The following is a 20,655-nucleotide window of genomic DNA, read 5'->3' on the forward strand; positions in this document are numbered from 1 at the left end:
GAACACTCTCCCACCATCTACCCTCTCAAAAACTCAGAAACTTGTACTTCAGAATAAGATCACTCTCCTAAACGAGGAATATAGATAGACAGACACTTTATTGATCCCAAAGGAAATTACAGTGTCATAGTAGCATTACAAGTTTTATTGATGTACAAATATTAGAAGAAAAGTAAGAATAAATAAAAAAATGTAAGTTACTTTCAACAGTATCACCATTGAGGTGTCATCACTTCCCTGCTACAGGTTGACTCATAGAGCCTAAAGACTGAGGGTAAGAATGACCTCATATAGCTCTTCTCGGAACAGTCTTAGTCTGCAACTGAAAGTACTCCTCTGATCAGCCAAGGTGGCATGCAGAGGGTGAGAAACATTGTCCAGAATTGCCAGGAATTTCTGTAGGGTCTTTTGTTCCACCACAGCCTCCAGTGTGTCCAGTTTGACTCCTGTAACAGAGCCAGCCTTTCTAATCAGTTTTTGAGCCTGTTGGCATCATCTGTGTTGATGCCATTGCCCCAGCACACCACTGCATAGAAGACTGCACTGGCAACAACAGACTGGTAGAACATATGAAGGAGAGGCCTGCATACTCCAAAGGACCTCAGAGTATGCACCCAATCTGCCTATTCCTTCTCAATAGGACAACACTCTGATCCCAGGAATTATCCTGGTGAATCTCCTTTAGACTGCCTCCAAGGCTGGTGTATCCTACATTAGGGAAAGGAGCCAAGTCCTGTGAAGCTGCTGCAAGCAACGTTTACATAACATAAGGTTATAAGGAATAGGACAAGGAGTGAGCCATCTGGCCCGTCGATTCAATAAATCATGGCTGATCTGGCCATGGACTCAGCTCTACTTACTGCCTGTTTCCCATAACCCTTAATTCTCCATATTATGCAAAAAATCTTGCTTCAACTATTCTGTCTTAGAAGAGTTCAGTTACAATCCTTGGGATAGTATCTTGACACCTTTGGCTCCTCCTTCCCACCTTCCTCACTTGATCCCATGGTCCACCTTCTTTTCCCATGAGTTTCCATCATCTTCAGCCCTGTGTCACCCCTGCCTCTCATCTTCCAGCCTCTGTTGCTATCTCTATTCCCTTGTCTCCATCTTCTGGTTACCCCACCTTACCTGGATCCACCTCTAGCCTACCATCTGTCCTCCACCCCTTTTCCTCACTGGCCATCTCCCTCTATCTTTCAGCCCAGGTGAAGATTCTGGGCCTGAAACATCGACTGCCCATTTCCCTCCACAGGTCAAAGGTTTCAAAGGTACATTTAATGTCAGAAAAATGTATACAATATACATCCTGAAATACTTTTTCTTTGCAAGCATCCATGAAAACAGAGGAGTGCCCCAAAGCATGAATGACAGTTAAATGTGAGAACCCCACAGCCCACCCCAGCTCTTCCCTCCCTTGCATAAGCGGCAGCAAGCAACGATCCCCCCCCCACTGGCAAAAAAAAGCAAGCATCAGCACTTCCTGCGAGCACTCAAGCATGAGCAAAGCAATAGCAAAGACCCAGTCTTGCAGTCACCCCAAAGACTACGTGTTTCACCCGGCATTCGACATACCACAGGCTCTCTCTCCCCCTAATAAGGGAGAAGGAGGTGTCTCTGTTTCACAGCAAGAGAGCAGACATAACAAACAACTCATTAGTTTGCGATGTTAAAAGTCCATTGCGTTACTTTTTCCATGCTCTGTGCCCCAAGATCTTGGGTCTCCGGGCGCACAGCCGGCGAACTTCGGTCTCCCATGACACACTGATTTCCTGCTGGCACACCGGGTCCACCTGTCTCCGGAGCTACGAGATGCTGGAACTCCAAAGGCCAGCTAATCTCTCAGGCTGCATCCCTGGCATATTGAATAACAACCAGTCGTGAAACCCCAAGAGCTGGTTGCATTCCTGCAAAGAACCGAAATCAGCATGTAACTCCAGGTCAGAGTCTTCAAAAGAACCCTGAAAGGGAAAGGGAGATATTAAGGAGGGAAGTAGAGCTGTTTCCGAAGATGCAAGCAAAGGAGTCGCTGTCAGGCGCCATTGTCTCCTCCTAAATTCCTTCTGACCCACTAATTTCCTCAAGCAACTCGTCTGTGGAAGGATAGACACTCAGTGGCCACTTTACTGGGTACCTCCAGTACCTGAACAAGTGGTCACTGAGTGCATGTTTGTGGTCTTCCGTTGATGTATCCTGTCCACTTCAAGGTTTGATGTGTTGTGCATCCAGAGATGCCCTTTGGCACACCGCTATTGTAATGTAAGGGTATTTGAGTTATTTTTGACTTCCTGTTAGCTTGAACCAGTCTGGCCATTCTCCTCTGACCTCTCTCATGAACAAGGCACTTTCGCTCACAGAACTGCCTCTCACTGGATATTTTCGCTTTTTGCAAACTCTGTAAATGCTAGAGATTTTTGTGCGTGAAAATCCCAGGAGATTGCAGTTTCTGAGATATTTAAACTACCACATCTGGCACCAACAATGTTCAAAGTTACTTTGATCACATTTCTTCCTGCATTCTGATATTTGGTCAGAACAACAGCTGAATAGAGGAGATGTCAGGGGTAAGTTTTTACGCAGAGAGTGGTGAGTGTGTGGAATGGGCTGCTGGCGATGGTGGTGGAGTCGGATACGATAGGGTCTTTTAAGAGACTCCTGGACAGGTACATGGAGCTTAGAAAAATAGAGAGCTATGGGCAACCCTAGGTAATTTCTAAGGTAAGGTCAGGTTCGGCATAGCTTTGTGGGCCAAAGAGTCTGTATTGTGCTGTAGGTTTTCTGTGTTTTTTGTATGAACCTCTTGATCATTTATGCATTGAGATGCTGCCACATGATTGGCTGATTAGAGATTTGCCTTTAATGAGAAAGTGTACAGAATAAAGTGGCCACTGAGTGTATATCAATTGTCTGATTGTGTGCTTCCTCTTGTATTGAGCTGGATTACTACTGCAACAGCACATCATCAGCAGGGTACAAGTCTGATTCATTGCTCAGACTAGTAGAGTGTTACCTTACATCTCCAGAGAACTTGAGTTCGATTCCGAAGTCCAGCGCTGTGTGTGTGTGTGTGAGAGAGTGTGTGAGTTTCCTCCCACATCCCAAAGATGGGGGTCAGTTGCTTTAAACTGTTGCCGAGTGTTTGGCTGAGTGGTATAATCTCGAAGTGGGGTGGGGGGGGGGGGTAAGGGAGTGATTGGGAATGTGAGGAGAATAAAATGGGCTTTACCTAAGATTATGTAAGTAGGTGGTAGAAGCAGAGTCAATGGGCCAAAGGGCCTGTTTTCCTTCTGTATCTCCCTCCAACTTTGTCTTTATCCTCACTTCCAGGTGACAGCAGGAGTGGCCAGTTCCTACCTGGACACGAATGACCTACTGACAAAATCCGGCCTGTTATCCAGGGTCGACCTGCTGGGGATGAACCTCTACATGGGAGTGACAGTAGTGGAGCTCGGCAGTAAGTATGAGTGGGGTCATCTGATGTTACGGTCTTTCATTTCTTCGAGCCCCGAGGTTCAGCTAAGTCTTTCCCTATACACCTGGAAGTCAGCTGAAGTGCTCAACCAAAGCAATGAGAAAGAGTCACAAGTGGCACAGTTATTTGGCAGCCCTCTTGGTCACCAGGGCACGGGTCGCCATCCCTATTGGTCACCAGAGCATGGGTTGTCATCCCTATTGGTCACCAGAGCATGGGTTGTCATCCCTATTGGTCACCAGGGCATGGGTTGTCATCCCTATTGGTCACCAGGGCATGGGTCGCCATCCCTATTGGTCACCAGGGGACAGGTGGCCAAGCCTCTTGCCCCAGAGATAATTCTGAATTGAGACGTTGAACCACTGCCTGCCCTGTCAGTGAGGCCAACACATCCTACAGCCTTGTTGTGGACCCATGAACATAACCTCACTACTTTTGCTCTCTTTTTGCACCATTTAGCTAATTTAATTCTGTTTTGAAAATATATAAATCCCATTGTAATTTATAGTTTTTTTGTGTATTACATTGTACTACTGCTGAAAAACAAGGAATTTCACGACATGACATGTCCGTGATAATAAATGTGATTCTGAGGAGGGGAGATTACTCCAGGAGAAATTGAACGCTCCTGGCCCCTCCTTCGCATGACATTGTTTGAAAGTAGTGGGGAGGCAGTGACTGACTGTCTAGGACCGAGACCGTCACACACTCGTGTGCTATATCCTCTCACTGCCCTTGCTCCGTGCAGGAGCGCCACACACTCGATGCTCAGCCAACTAACTGAATATTTGCACAGATTGTGGTTGCAGTGATAAGGATTTACAGTGCTGGGCGGTCACGGTGATGGGGCGGCGGGGGGGGGGTTGGTGGTCGCTTTGAAGAGGGGAGGTTCATGGTCGGGGGACGTACTGATGGGCAGTGACAGTGACGGGTGGGTTGCAGAGATTAGGGTAATCTTGGTAGGGGGATGCAGTTACACTCATGGGGGTTCATGGCATGAGGGTAAGTGTTACAGCAATGGGAGTATGCAGTCCAAATACAGTGGGAATGCACAGTTACAGAGACACATTATTACAATGATATGTGGCTATATCGACAGCAGATATCATGACCTGATTATAACACCGTGCATCGATAATGATATGTGATTGTAGTCTAATGTGTTTACAGTGGTATGAGGTCGTGTAACTGCTTCTGCCACGGCCCCTGTAACCTGTGCAATCTCCACCTTTGCGCAGGTGATGTGATGGAAGAGACAGAGCTGACCAGCATCCGATTTGTGTCCTCGCCGTACATGCTGGACCTGTCGAAAACAGCCCGCCAATTTGTACCCAAGACCCGCTTCCAAGTAGTGGTACGTAAACGGGGTTCGGAGGGTCTGGTGTGTTTGGGGATGCACCTGGAAACCATGAGGTTTGGGGAGGGTTGTTGGAGGCAGGTGGGATGGAGGGAGCTGGGGCTGAGACTGACCCCTTGTTCCATCAAATCTTTGCTTTCACTGGGACTCTTCATCCTGATGATGTACCCTTTGCAATCTTGTGCACATTATAACCAGGTGAGTTAGGTTAATCACACCAGTTGCTGAGTTTTTCGAAGCATACTGTATGTGGTTGTGGATTTTCCATTTAACGAGTTGGTTAATATTCTTGCAACAAACAGAAGTGTCTTGGGCACGTTCCAATTTGTTCACAGCTACCTCATTCAGGGGCAGTCTTACAGGATTTGGATGACTGAGCTGATATTAGAAATACAGTATTAAGAATTTCTCAAAATGGAATTTAAAGGAAAATAGAAATGCTGGAGGTCTGAGATAAAAACAAGACGTGCTGGAAGCACTCCGGGAGAAAGAAGAACAGAGTTAATGTAAATTAAAATTAAAAAGACCAGCTGGCAACACACAGTAGGTCAAGCAAAAGCATGAGAAGACAAACACAGTTAATGTTTCTATCATATTGAAAGGCTGAGATTGTGGAGAGGATTATTTAAAAAAAAATTATTTAGTGTTACAGCACAGAACAGATGCTTCCTGTTGTGGGGGAATCTATGCTTAGAGGACAGAGTTTCAGAATATGTCCCTTTAGGACAGAGATAAGGTGGAATTTCTCTCATCAGAGGGTGGTGAATCTTCGGCATTCATTGTCACAGACAGCTGTGGAAGCCCAGCTTGTGTCTGTTTAAAGTGAAGCTTGATTGTTCTTGATTGGTAAGAGAGGCAAGTGTTAAGGGGGAAGGCAGGAAAATGGTCCGATGAGGGATAATAAACAGCTGGGATTGAATGGGCAGACGCGATCAGCTGAGTGCCCTAATTCTGTACCTACTTCTTATGATGTACTTTCGTGAAACTTTAACTCCCCACAGTTGCTTCCCGACGGCTAAGTACGCCTGCATCTGCAGTATTTAAGACCATAAGATACAGTGGCAGGTTTAGACCATTTGGCCCATTGAATCTGCTCTGTCATTTTCTCCCACCCTCCCCTGATCTCCTGCCTTCCCCCAATGCCCTCCTATCCTTTCATGTCTTGACCAATCAAGAATCTATCAACTTCTGCCTTAAATATACATTAAGATTGGCCTGCACGGCTGCCTGTGGCAAAGAATTCCACAGATTCACCACTCTCTGGCTCAGGGGTTGGCAACCTTTACCACTGAAAGAGCCATTTGGACCCGTTTCCCACAGAAAAAAAAATACTGTGAGCCACAAAACCCTTTTGACATTTAAAATGAAATAGCACTGCATACAACGTTTTTTTTTGCCTTAATGCTATGTATAAACAAACTATAATGTGTTGAATTTATGAAATCAATGAACTCCTGCAGAGAAAACGAAATTACATTTCTGCATGCAACAAAAACATTTTGAACTCCGAAAAAAAGACGTTGGGTTGAAGCTTACTTTTAAGTAAAATACTCAATGTCTATTTGAGTCCTTCTTGTATTTATGAAAAACGCCGAACTTAAATTGTCCGCCAGCAGCAAACCATTTTTTCTCTCATCTCCATCCGGATATTTTTGAGCAAAGGCTGCGTGTTTAGTCTGGAAATGTCTTGCAACATTTGACTTTTTGTTGTTTGCTTGTTTCTCATTACATATTAAGCATACCGGTAAATCAGTCTCGTCAGCAGTGAAAGCAAATGAATCTGCCCACGTATCATTAAACGTCCTGTTTTCTTCAGTCACTTTTCTTTTTTCAGAATTCTCCATAGTTAGCCCACCTTGGATCAAAAAACTAAAGAAATCGCGCACTGGCGGGTGTCAGGCATTGGCAGTGGTGACGTATATTAATAGCGACTAAAAACACGTTTTATTTAGATTCTACAAGATCACCATAATCTTCAAATTTAGAATTACATTTCAGAAACTAACAAACTAACATAAAATACATTTTAATTAAATACTCATCATTTATTTTCCAAAGCCACAGGGAGCCGCAACACAGAGATGAAAGAGGCGCATGCTGCTCTGGAGCCGCGGGTTGCCGACCCCTGCTCTGGCTAAAGAAATTCCTCCTCATCTCCATTTTAAAAGGATGACCCTCTAATCTGAAGCTGTGTCTTCTGGTCTTAAATTCTCCCACCATAGGAAATGTCCTCTCCACATTCACTCTATCAAGGCCTTTCACCATTTGATAGGTATCAATGAGGTCACCCTTTATTCTTCTGAATTTTAATGAATACAGGCCCAGAAAAGCTGTTCAGTTCTGGAATCATATCCATGAACCTCCTTTGAACCCTCTCCAGTGTCAGCACATCCTTTCTAAGATAAGGGACCCAAAACTCTTCACAATACTCGGTGAGGCCTACCAGTGCCTTACTCAGCATCACATCATTGCTTTTGTATTTTAGTTCTAGCATTTAGTAGGAGGGTTGGTTACCTCTTCCTAAGTGACAAGATATTCTGCTCATTGATTTTTGTACCTGTTCAAATATCTTGTAAATGGTATAATTTTACCCACCTCTACCACTTCTGCTGGTGGTTCTTTCCAAGTACCCACCACCCACTGTGTGGGAAAAGTTACCCCTTGTGTCCCCTTTAAATCTTTCCCTTCTTACCTTAAACCCATGGCCTCTAGCTTTAAACAACACACACAAAATGCTGGTGGAACACAGCAGGCCAGGCAGCATCTATAAGGAGGAGTACTGTTGATGTTTCGGGCCGAGACCCTTCGTCAGGACTTCGTTAGTCCTGACGAAGGGTCTCAGCCCAAAACGTCATCAGCGCTTCTCCTTATAGATGCTGCCTGGCCTGCTGTGTTCCACCAGCATTTTGTGTGTGTTGTTTGAATTTCCAGCATCTGCAGATTTCCTCGTGTTGGCCTCTAGCTTTAGACTTCTTTAGCTTGGCAAAATGATCAGTGACCACTAATTTTATCTCTGCCTTTCAAGCTTCCATAAACCTCAGCCTCCTTCGATCCAGAGAGAAGCACCTCAAACTACCCAGTCTCTCGATAACTCAAGACCTCCGGACCCGACAACATCCATTGTACATCCCCTCAGGCTCAGTCACACCCTTCCTATAACTGGGCAGCCAGAACCACACATGCTGCTTCAAGTGAGGCCTCACCAGCTGTACTGTGACAGCCCAGCTCTCGTACTCTGTGCCACAGCTGATGAACAGGACGAGGCAGGGCTTGCCAGTAAAGACAGAGGGACACACTGAAGCTCGGGGCAGCCGCTGCAAGGGCTCAGTGGGGAAGGACCACAGTGCAGGGCTCTTCTGCTACTGGAGAGGGAGGGCCGGGTTGGGTAGGAAGCCTTCGATTGTTGTGGTGGTACCCCACCCTGGAGTGTCACATGAGCGACAGCAGTGTTATGATTGGGTATGAATGTAATATGACGGTATGGAAAGCAGCAACTACGAATGCAAAAAATGAAAAGGCACTGGGCGCATTGTTCTTGAAAATAATTTCAGTACAGCACAATGTTGTGCTGAACCCAGAAACACCCAAACACTAATCCCTGCTACCTACACCATGTGCATGTCCCACCATCTTCCTTGTTTCCATGTGCCTGTCCAAACGGCTCCTAAAAGCCTCCAATGTATTCGCCTCTACCACCATGCCGGGCAGCACATGGCAGGCATTCATGACTTTCTGAGTGAAAAATTTACTTTTCATATATCCCCCTTGAATCTACCCCCTCATGCTAAAGGCATGCCATCTGGTATTAGGCATTTCAACCCTGGGAAACAGATACTCTCAGTCCATTCTATCTATGCTTTTCATACTTTCGTAAACCTCTATCAGGTCTTCCCTCAGCCTCTGGCACTCCAGAGAAAACAGGCCAAGTTTATCCAGCCTCTCGTGATAGCACATGCCCTCTAAACGTGGTAGCATCCTGGTAAAACTTTATTATGAATCAAGTTTACTTTATTTAAAATAATAATTGTTACCATTTACTCTGTGGCCTTCATACGAGCAAGGAATTTCATTGCATCCCTGTGTATATGACGATAAACTAACCTGAATTTAAATCCGATAGGTGACTGTGACATACCCTGATGGGATGCCAGCTGTTAACGTACCTGTGAAGGTGGAAGAAGGTCCCGCTGTGACTACTGATCAACAGGGGCTTGCAGTCATTGAGAGCAAAGCCCCAGCCAATGCAAGCATCCTCAGCTTGAAGGTAACACCTCTGGACTGGGCCACTGCAAGATGGATGGAGTGACTGATCTATCTGGTACAGGGATCCTTCAGCAAGAACAGAGCTGTGCTTTTGGAGACAAGAGTCACAGAATCATACAGAATGGATACTGGCCATTTGGCTCAATACATACATACATACATACATATTGACTAATGGCACCCATTGGTACTAATCCTGCATACTTGCAAAACGTATCCCAATTTACCAGCTCGGTACCGAATAGAACAGGAATTACCATAGAGCAGACTTACTCATAGTCATACAGCAGAGAAGCAGTCCCCTTGGCCCTCTGGTCCATGCCAACAAAAAGTCCCATCCCAGTGAGTCCTTATTGCCTGTGTTTGGCCCATATCCCTCAAGCTGGCAGGGGACAGGTGAGTTCAGGTGAGGAGAGATGATAGGGGGATGGTAGAGGGATTGAAGTGGTGGAGCAAACATAATCGGTCCAATAGCCTAATTCTGCTCTGATATCTTGTGAACTAATGGCCTTATAGAAAGGGAATGATATTAGAAGCTGTGAGGTGATAGGTGACAGAGGTGTAGGCTGAAGAAGAGGGAATCTGATTGGAGAGGACAGTAGATTTGGAATGAAAGGAAGGAGGTGTGGGAGCCAAAGGAAGTTGATGGGCCAGACATGAGGGTGGAGAAGGGAAGAGAAGGGGTGAGGGAGGCAAAGGAATGAGGGAAAACTAAGTGGGGAAAGGGGTGAAAGGAAAACAGAATGGAGTGTGTATCTGGAACGTAGTGAAAGTGATCTTGATGCCGTCAGGCTGGAGACGAAGACAGAATATGAGGTGTTGCTCCTCTAACCTATGTCTGGCCTCATCACGGCAGTAGGAAAGACCATGGACAGACATGCTGGAATGGGAATGGGAAGTCAAATTGAAATGAGTGGCCACCCAGAGATCCTGGCTGTTGTGGTGGGCTAAGTGAAAGTGCTCGGGAAAGTAGTTCCCCCAATCTGTGTGGGGTCTCGCTGATGTAGAAGCCATACCAGAAGCACTCTTTGCAATAGATGACACCTGCAACCGCGGTAAGGGCCATACCTCCTCCCTCAACGCCACTCAGGGCCCTAAACAGTTCTTCCAGATGAGGCATGACTCTTTGTGCTGCCTCAGTAAAGAACCCTCCCCCCCCAGGTGTTTCTCTTCTCCTCTCTCCCATCAGGCATGAGGTACAAAAGCCTGACTGCATGTACCTTCAGGCTCGACGTCAGCTTCTGTCTCACTGTTAATAGGTTATTGACCGGTCACCTAATACGTTAAGATGGACTCGACCTCACAATCTACCCAGTTGTGATTTGCACACTCACTGCCCATTACGCTGCTGTGTTTAGGGCAGCAGTGAAGGTCCTCCATCTCCGGTGGTGCTCAGTTTTTACTCCCGTCAGTCATGCAAGTCCCGGGCGGAGAAGGATCCTTTATTGCTGTTTCTGTAACAGTTTTGTTTTCCCAGTCAGGGTTGCTAGCCCTGAGCTCAACCCCAAACCTGGAGGGCCGGTGGACCACTCTTAGTCTATCCTCTACCCCTTTGACCTATTCGGCAATGGTGTGCCTACCAAGAACCAAAGCATAAAGCCCTGACTCCAGCCAATGTAGCCCTCCTGGTCACTGACCTCCAAACCCAATGGCAAGGTTGTGGTCCTCTTGAGACCTGCACTGTAACATAACACTTTATTCTGCCTTGCTATATTTTGCTCAATGCACTGTTATAATGAAAGGACGACAAACTTAACTACGTTTTTCACTGTACCTTGGTACAAGTACAGTAATAATGCAATTTACCAGTTTCATTCTGTAATGTACTGTGATGCTGCTGTGAAAGACTAGTTTTATGGCACTTGTACCCTATATGTGTGTACTTCTGACAGCAATAAACTTTAACTAGATGGGATTGGATCTGGTCAAAAGGCCCAGGTATGGAGATACTCTACACCACTGACAATGCTGAGCTTCTGTTGCAAACCATGTGTATTTAGTTCACTGTATGGAGACCACAAAGGATGTGGATCTTTATTATCAGATATAGATATTGGTAACCAACCCATCTCATAAAGGTATCCCAGCCAGGAATAACTTTACTCTGGCATTTGACACTGCATATGTGCTTCATTCAGGTGACAGCTGGAGAGGGAACTCTTGGCAAAGAAATCCGCGAGGGAAGAGTGACAGCTCAGATCTATCAGTCTCCCAGCAGGAGCTACCTCCAGATCAGCGCTCCTCACACCATCCTGAAGGCAGGGCAGAAGCTGGCTATCGAGTTCCGGGCCGTCACGGAGCAGAATGACGCAAGGATTGACTCCTATTATTACATTGTACGTAAACTCTCTCCCAAGATCAGGTGAAACCAGAGAATCGTAGATGCTGTAAGTTAAAGGTAAAAGCAGAACGTTTTCAAAATGCTTAGCAGATCCAGCTGACTCTGAAGTGAGAAAAAATTCAGTTGTCGGTACTTATAAATTGAGTTACAGTCCTAGATTCGTAGAGTTTTACCCTACAGAGACAAGCCCTTCAGTCCAACATCCATGCTGAACAAGATGCCCAATCTGCCTGTATTTGGCCGACATGTCCAAGTGTCTTGTCAATGTCATGAATATATCTGCCTCAACCATGAACTGACTATCCTCTGGGGGAAAAAGTTGCCCCTTGAGTTCCCATGAAATCTTACCCCTCTCACCATAAACTCATGCCTCTAGTTCTTTAATCCCTAATCCTGCGGAGGAAAAAAAAACCCTGGGTCAATCTATGCCCCTCGGAGTTTTACACCTCTCTATAAGATTACCAAACATTTTCCTATTCTTTAGTCCTAGCCTGCTCAACCCGGGCAACATCCTTGTAAATCTTTTCTGCACTCTTTCTAGCTTAATAACAAACTTTTGTATAGCAGAGTGACCAAAGCTGAACACGGTTTTCCTAGTACAAGCTTACCAACATCTTTTACCACTGTACCATGACCTCCCAACATTTATACTCAATGCCCTGAGTCATGAAGGCCAGCATGCCAAATGCCTTCTTTTCTACCCTGTCTATCGGTGTGTCCACTTCCAGAAAACAACATTACTTGTACTAATGTTGGTTCAGTTTTTCTTTATCTCCATCTGGAGTTGGGGCCTGTGTTACTATTTACAACATATTGCACAGACAAAGCTTAATCTGATCCCGACTGCTTCTTGTACTGTGACATGAACCCACTTGGTCTCACGTTATTGGTGATGTTCCGATCGTTCAAACCAATCCATCTCACTAAAAACTTTGTTTTCCTTCCACAGTCTGATGAAGGGTTCTACATCCGGGTCATTTACTGCCTCACCCTCCACAGATGCTGCCTGATCAGTAGAGTATTTTTGGCACACGGGGTTTTTATTTCAAATTTTCAGCTTTGGTAATTTTGTTTCGTTCAAGAAGTATCTCTCGGCCCAAGACCATGCCATTTCTCTAATCTAGGTAGGTGGGAGCCAGCTGTCGACAGACACCATCCAAACCCCTCCTCTGGTGTGACCACAACAAACTACAGAGAGTTTCGGTCGCAGCTCAGCACATCATGGAAACCAGCGTTCTCTCCATGGACTCTGTCTACACATCTTACTGTCAATATAATCAATGACCTCTTCCACTTCCACTCATCCCATCAGACAGAAGATAGAAGAGCCTGAAAGCACATGACACCAGGCGCAATAACGACTTCTGTCCAGCTATTGAATTGATGTCTTATGTGATGAGATGGACTGTTGATGTCACAATCTAACTTGTTCATAAGATCATAAGACATAGGAGCAGAATTAGGCCATTTGGCCCATTGAATGTGCTCTGCCATTGAATCATGGCTGACCCCTGTTTTTCCCTCCTCAGCCCCACTCCCCGGTCTTCAACCCGTAAATTTGCCGGCATGTCTGATGAAGAGTCTATCAAGCTCTGCCTTAAATACACCCAAAGACCTGGCCTCCACAGCTCCCTGTGGTAACAAATTCCACAGTTCACCACCTCTGGCTAAAGAAACTTCTTAGCATCTGTATTTTAAATGCACGCTCATCTATCCTGAGGCTATGCCCTCTTGTTGAGGCCTTTCAACATTCAAAGGTTTCAATGAGATTGCACCCCCCCCACCCCCCATCATTCTAAATTCCAATGAGAGCCCAGAGTTATCAAACTTTCCACATGTGATAATCCTTTCATTCCCGGTATCATCCTCCTGAACCTCCTCTGAACCCTCTCCAATGCAATCATATCTTTTCCTGGGTGAACAGAAAACTGATCACAATACTCAAGGTAAGGCCTCACTGCCTTATAAAGCCTCAGCATCACATCCCTGCTCTTGTATTCTAGACCTCTTCAAATGAATGCTAACATTGCATTTGCCTTCCTCACCATCTGTAAGTTAACCTTAAGGGTGTTCTGAGCAAGGACTCCCAAGTCCCTTTGCATCTCAGAATTTTGTATTTTCTCTCCATTTAGTAAATAGTTTGCACATTTATTTCTTCTTCCAAAGTGCATGATCATGCATTTTCCAACATGCTATTTCATTTTTCACTTTCTTGCCCATTCTCCTAATCTGTCCAAGTCCTTCTGCAGGCTACCTGTTTCCTCAGCACCATCTGCCCTTCTGCCAATCTGTGATCCTTTAGTGTGGCCCTCAGAATGTATTACCCCAGCGGTTACCCAAACAACTGATCCAACAGCATAGCTGACACCTCCAGAGTGCCAGATCTAAATGGTCATTTCCCCCCGTGCCTGCTTTTCTTTCCTAGGTCACTAGCAAAGGCAAGGTGCTCACCACCGGTAGGATCACAAAGGCGGACCCCACCAGGCTCCAGCTTCGGGTGGACATGGACATGGTCCCAACGTTTCGCGTCATAGCATACTACTACATCCAGTCAGGACAGCGCTTGGAAATGGTGGCCAACTCAGTGTGGATCAACGTGGAAGACACGTGCAAAGGACGGGTGAGAAGCAGTCGACTACTCCCTCCCAGAGCAAAATACTGTAGTTGCCAGGAATCTGAAATGAAAAGCTGTAATTGCTGTAGCTTTGTTCTTTGGATGATAGAACACCAAACATGACTTTAACTCTAGCTGGCTTCATCAGTTTTCAATTCTGAAAATAATATTGCATATAAATTCCATAAGACTCAATTTTCATTTTTTTCCCCCAGAATATTCACTTAGTCAAGTGTTGGAAACTAAAAGACATTGGAAGAGGCCATTTGGCCCATCAGGCTTCCATTGACACTAAACTTATTTTAATCTCCCTCATATCCAATATCTATCAACTTCTATTGATTGATTGATTGAGATACAGTGCGGAGTAGTCTGCTCCTGCCACATCACCCGTCAATCCCCCGATTTAATCTGAGCCTAATCACAGGACAATTTTACAACGACCATTTAACCTGCTAACCGGTGCATCTTTGGACTGTGGGAGAAACCAAAGCACCCGGAGGAAAGCTACAGAATCAGAGGGAGAATGTACAAACTCTTTATGGGCAGTGTCAGGAACTGATGCTGGGTCATTGGAACTGTAAAGCACTGTGCTAACCACTGTGCTACTGTGCCACCCCGGTTTATTATGCTGTAGGGTCGATTTACAGTGAACCCACCGGCCCACAGGTGTTTGAAATGTGGAATGGAACTGCGGCACCTGGGGAAAGGAAAACCCATGCGGGAATGTGGAAACTCCACCCTCGCAGACTTCCCCCAAGGTCGGGATTGACCATCGGTCTCTGAGTCTGTGAGTCAGTGACTCTACCAGTCAGTCATCCCCACTTCTTCACCACTTATCAGTGGTTCCAGTTTAAGGTGATCTTGTTTCTTTGCAATTGGGAAAAACAAACCAAAATTGACCTGTGCATTGGGTGGAGCCAGGGTTTGGAAAGATGAGGTATTCATCCCTTCCGGCTTGATTAAGGGGTAGAATTTAAATCACCACCATACATTGGCAGTCCCTTGCTTTTATGCCTAACACTGCAAAGATATGTATGGAGTTTAGAGGACAGAAACAGCCAACTAGCCCGGGCCAGTACTTGTATCCAACTCCAATCACGTCCCAACTGCAGATGAAATAAAACTAACCAGACAGTGCTGGGAACTTTCAGCTATACATGTATAATTAATAGATATTAATTTATAGGGTATTTTAAGGATTGCTCTGTGCTGTTGGCACAAAACAATTTCAAAACATATGTCATTGCTAATAAACCTGATTCTGATTCTGGGCAAGCTGTGCAGAGAGAAACAGTTGTTGTTTTAAGTTGTAGACAGGATTACTCAGTGGATCAGTCAGTGGCTGTAGAGAGAGAAATAGCTGAAATTTGTCATTGAACTGAACGTTGACTGTTTTTCTCTCCCCTCAGATGCTACCTGAACTGTTGAATATTACTGTCTTTAATTTGAAACATCAACTCTTCTCTTTCCACAGATGCTGCCCAAGGTGCTGAGAGTCTGCAACATTTACTCTCCTAATTCCTCCACTTTATTATAATTCAGTTTTCTCTCATTTGACTTCAGAATCAGGTTTAATATCATTGGCATATGTCGTGAAGTTTGCGGCAGCAGTACAATGAAACACATGATAATATAGAAAAATAATGTAAATTACAATATGTATTGTATGTATATACTATATATATTAAATAGTTAAATAAAAGTGCAAAAACAGATATAAAAAATGTTGTGAGGTAGTGTTCACGGGTTCAATGTCCACTCAGAAATCGGATGGCAGAAGGGAATAAGCTGTTCCTGCATTGTTGAATGTGTGTCTTCAGGTTTCTGTATCACCTTCCTGATAGGAACAATGAGAAAAGGGCATGACCTGGGTGATGGGGATCCTTGATAACAGATGTCACATTTTTGAGTCACCGTTCCTTGAAGATGTCTTGGATATCATGGAGGATAGTGCCCATGATGGAACTGATTAGTTTTACAACATAAGAACATAAGCAATAGAAGCAGGATTAGGGCATCTGGCCCAGCGAGCTTGCCCCACCATTCAATAATATCGTGGCTGATCTGGCCATGGACTCATCTCCACCTACCTGCCTTTACCCCATAACACTTAATTCCCCTACTAAGCAAAAATCCATCCAACCTTGACTTAAATCTTATTCCTGAGGTAGCCTCCACTGCTTCATTGGGCAGAGAATTCCACAGATTTACCACCCTCTGGGGAAAGCAGTTCCTCCTCATCTTCATCTAAATCTATTCCCCTGAACCTTGAGGCTATGTACCCTAGTTCTAGTAAAACTCTGCAGCTTACTTTGATCCTCAGTAGTAACTCCTCTCTCCGTATCACCAGACGGTGATGCAGGCAGTCGGGATGCTTGTTAAAGAGTCTCCTTACGTTTGTCACATTTCCATGGAAACATCAAGGCGTCTGGTGAAATGCCTCCTGCTTTGTGAAAACGGCCAACACAGACTGTGGATGTGCTGGAAAGCATCCTGCATGTGTCACCACTCTTCTGGAGCCAAGAAAGCATCCCCCACCACTCACTAATGGGAACGTGTGGGAGGAAACCCATGTGGAGAATGGAGATACTCCTTCCAGACAGTGCCATGAATTACCGTAATCACCAGCACTGTAAAGCGTTATTCTCACTGCTATTTCCTCATCGTTTCACACACACCTTTTGAGATCAATCTCCATATCTTATCAACTAATAAGCAAAGAGAAAAAGATGTTGGCTAGTTGATTAACCAATGGCGATTCTCTGATCTTCTGGTAATGAATGTTCTGTCCATCCACCATCACAGGTCGCAGTAAAGGATCCAGACGCTGAGTATGAACCGGGAAGTCAGTTGGACCTACACTTCTCCACCAATGATGCAGCACAAGTGAACTTTGTTGCTGTTGATTCAGCAATATATATCCTCAACAACAGAAACAAGCTGACGCCCAGGAAGGTAATATGCTGCCATCTCACTGGTCAGATCATTGTAACCTTCCTGAATGACCATTTCTAACGAGAAGCCTCTCTGCTATTTTGGGAAGTGTTTTAAATTTGATGGCACATAAAGCAGGGAAAGATTTTTCTTTCTAAAGAAAAGTTATTATTCACTGTCAGGGGGTGGTGGTGGAGAAAGAAACAGCACAGAATGGTATGGGTACCCGCAATGCACTGTCAGGGGGTGTTGGCGGAGAAAGAAACAGCACAGAATGGGATGGGTACCCGGAATGCACTGTCGGGGGTGGGGGGGGGTGGAGAAAGAAACAGCACAGAATGGGATGGGTACCCGGAATGCACTGTCAGGGGGTGCTGGTGGAGAAAGAAACAGCACAGAATGGGATGGGTGCCCGGAATGCACTGTCAGGGGGTGCTGGTGGAGAAAGAAACAGCACAGAATGGGATGGGTACCCGGAATGCACAGTCAGGGGGTGCTGGTGGAGAAAGAAACAGCACAGAATGGGATGGGTACCCGGAATGCACTGTCAGGGGGTGCTGGTGGAGAAAGAAACAGCACAGAATGGGATGGGTACCCGGAATGCACTGTCAGGGGATGCTGGTGGAGAAAGAAACAGCACAGAATGGGATGGGTACCCGGAATGTACTGTCAGGGGATGCTGGTGGAGAAAGAAACAGCACAGAATGGGATGGGTACCCGGAATGCACTGTCAGGGGGTGCTGGTGGAGAAAGAAACAGCACAGAATGGGATGGGTGCCCGGAATGCACTGTCGGGGGGGGGGGGTGGTGGTGGAGAAAGAAACAGCACAGAATGGGATGGGTACCAGGAATGCACTGTCAGGGGGTGCAGGTGGAGAAAGAAACAGCACAGAATGGGATGGGTACCCGGAATGCACTGTCAGGGGGTGCTGGTGGAGAAAGAAACAGCACAGAATGGGATGGGTGCCCGGAATGGACTGTCAGGGGGTGCTGGTGGAGAAAGAAACAGCACAGAATGGGATGGGTGCCCGGAATGCACTGTCAGGGGGTGCTGGTGGAGAAAGAAACAGCACAGAATGGGATGGGTACCAGGAATGCACTGTCAGGGGGTGCTGGTGGAGAAAGAAACAGCACAGAATGGGATGGGTGCCCGGAATGCACTGTCAGGGGGTGCTGGTGGAGAAAGAAACAGCACAGAATGGGATGGGTGCCCGGAATGCACTGTCAGGGGGTGCTGGTGGAGAAAGAAACAGCACAGAATGGGATGGGTACCCGGAATGCACTGTCAGGGGGTGCTGGTGGAGAAAGAAACAGCACAGAATGGGATGGGTGCCCGGAATGCACTGTCAGGGGGTGCTGGTGGAGAAAGAAACAGCACAGAATGGGATGGGTGCCCGGAATGCACTGTCAGGGGGTGCTGGTGGAGAAAGAAACAGCACAGAATGGGATGGGTACCCGGAATGCACTGTCAGGGGGTGCTGGTGGAGAAAGAAACAGCACAGAATGGGATGGGTACCCGGAATGCACTGTCAGGGGGTGCTGGTGGAGAAAGAAACAGCACAGAATGGGATGGGTGCCCGGAATGCACTGTCAGGGGGTGCTGGTGGAGAAAGAAACAGCACAGAATGGGATGGGTACCCGGAATGCACTGTCAGGGGGTGCTGGTGGAGAAAGAAACAGCACAGAATGGGATGGGCACCCGGAATGCACTGTTAGGTGGTGCTGGTGGGGCTGCATCCAATATATGTTTTATATAGCCATATGGATGTACAGAGGTGGAAGAATTCAGACATTATGTAGGTATAGGGGAGCCACAATATTGCACTTGTGGTGAACTACATATACCTGTCTGGACACGCCCCTCTGCTGACTGCTCCTGTGGCTCCTTCCACAGACCCCTGTATAAAGGCGGTTGGAGGCACAGCTCCCCCCTCAGTCTCCAGGATGTTTTGTTCTGGTCTCTTGCTACTAATCGCGGTCTCTTACAGCTAATAAAAGCCTATCGTTCGCCTCCTGTCTCCGAGAGTTATTGATGGTGCATCAGCACTGCATGAATTAAATGTATTGTAATTAAAAGCCCAAGTAAACTAATTCCTTCTGCCTGCACAGTGTTCATACCCCTCCATTCCCTGCACATCAATGAACTGCTTTACCGTATAACATCCAATTCCATCACCAGCCCTGGCAGTACATTTCAGACACTCTCCACTCTCTGCTTAAAAAAAAACTGGTCACACGCATGTCCTTTCAACTTGCCCCCACTCACCTTAAATGTACACGATTAGACATTTGGATTCTGAGAATAGATACTGGCTGTCTACGCCTCTCGTTATCAGCTCTTTTGTACTCCCGAGAAAACAACCTTAGCTTGTCCAAAAACTCCTTAGAACACGGGCCCTCTAATTCAGCAGCACCCGGATTTACTGATTCAGCTCTGAGGCTTGTCAGAACTGGCAATGAGAAAAAAACCGGTTAGTTTTCAGTTGTAGAGGAGGAAAACAAGCATTTCTCTCTCCACAGATACTGCCTGACTTGTTATCTGATAAGGATTAGGCCACTTGGCAATCCTTGTTTTTAATTCTCCTGCCATTTCCTCATTGCTGATCCATTTTCTTTCTGATCTCCAACTTTCTGCCTTCTCCCTGTAGCCCTTCATGCCCTGATCAATGAAGAAACTATCAACCTCTGCCTTAAATATACATAAAGGCTTGGCCTCCACAGCCACCTGTTGCAACGACTTCCTCAGATTCACCACTCTCTGGCTAAAGAAATTCCTCCTCATCTCCATTGTAAAAGGGCGCCCCTCTATTCTGAGGCTGTGTCCTCTGGTCTTAGACTCTCCCACCATAGGAAACATCCTCTCCACATCCACTCTATTGAGGCCTTTCAACATTTGATGGATTTCAATAAGATCAGCCGTGATTCTTCTGAATTGCAGTTAAACACGTCATGTCCATTTGACAGATCGATTCTTTCCTGCAAACAGGTGTTTGAAGCAATGAACTCCTATGACCTGGGATGCTTCTATGGAGGTGGTGTAAAAAGTGCAGATGTCTTCCTGGATGCTGGCCTGAGTTTTCTGTCCAATGTGGATGTGTCGTCACATAGAGATGGTAAACTCAACGTGGATGCAGCGGTTGGATAGATTGAATCAACCTTATTGATCTTTCAGCGTGTTTTATGGAAGGCAGAATGTCAGTGAGAAAAATAATGTCCAGAAATCCTGTCACATAACAGAGTTTTTCTCTGCTATGTATTGAAATCTATGGTTCAATATGCTTGCAAAATCACCAGGTGAACAACAGAAATCTGTTAAGGATCAAAGGTGTGCCTTCGTGTGTTTATAATGACTGGCTAGAGTATTGCCTGTCCAGGTATGCAAACAAGACAAAGTGGGAAGTTGGGCTGTGAAGGGCAATGAACTGGCCCAGGGGTAGAGCCACTGCCTTGTTGTACCAGAGAGCCAGATACATCGCCAGCCTCCGGTGCTGTCTGTGTCGAGCTTGTGACCGCATGGGATTCCCCCGGGTTCTCGCGTTACCAAAGATGTGTGGGTTGGCAGACAAGTTGACTCAAGTTGCCCTTTGTGTGAGGGGTTGAATTTAGGGAGTTGTGTCTCATTGAAATGCAGCATATGATTAAGCACATCAGATGAGGTTGTTGCCTAAAAA

General features: G+C 45.9%; 1 protein-coding gene across 1 annotated transcript in view; it reads left to right on the plus strand.

Annotated features, from left to right (window-relative positions):
- The window catches only part of LOC132394479 (complement C4-like), a 133,340-nt gene that overhangs the window by 29,511 nt on the left and 83,174 nt on the right, over positions 1 to 20,655 (plus strand). Inside the window, exons 9-15 of the mRNA XM_059970687.1 lie at positions 3,328 to 3,454; positions 4,711 to 4,826; positions 8,950 to 9,093; positions 11,231 to 11,428; positions 13,859 to 14,053; positions 16,856 to 17,005; positions 19,971 to 20,097. Coding sequence (XP_059826670.1) covers positions 3,328 to 3,454; positions 4,711 to 4,826; positions 8,950 to 9,093; positions 11,231 to 11,428; positions 13,859 to 14,053; positions 16,856 to 17,005; positions 19,971 to 20,097 — 1,057 coding nt within the window. The remainder of the gene's footprint in view (positions 1 to 3,327; positions 3,455 to 4,710; positions 4,827 to 8,949; positions 9,094 to 11,230; positions 11,429 to 13,858; positions 14,054 to 16,855; positions 17,006 to 19,970; positions 20,098 to 20,655) is intronic.

Source organism: Hypanus sabinus, chromosome 5 (genome assembly GCF_030144855.1).
Source record: "Hypanus sabinus isolate sHypSab1 chromosome 5, sHypSab1.hap1, whole genome shotgun sequence".
In the NCBI taxonomy this organism is placed as follows: Eukaryota; Metazoa; Chordata; class Chondrichthyes; order Myliobatiformes; family Dasyatidae; genus Hypanus; species Hypanus sabinus.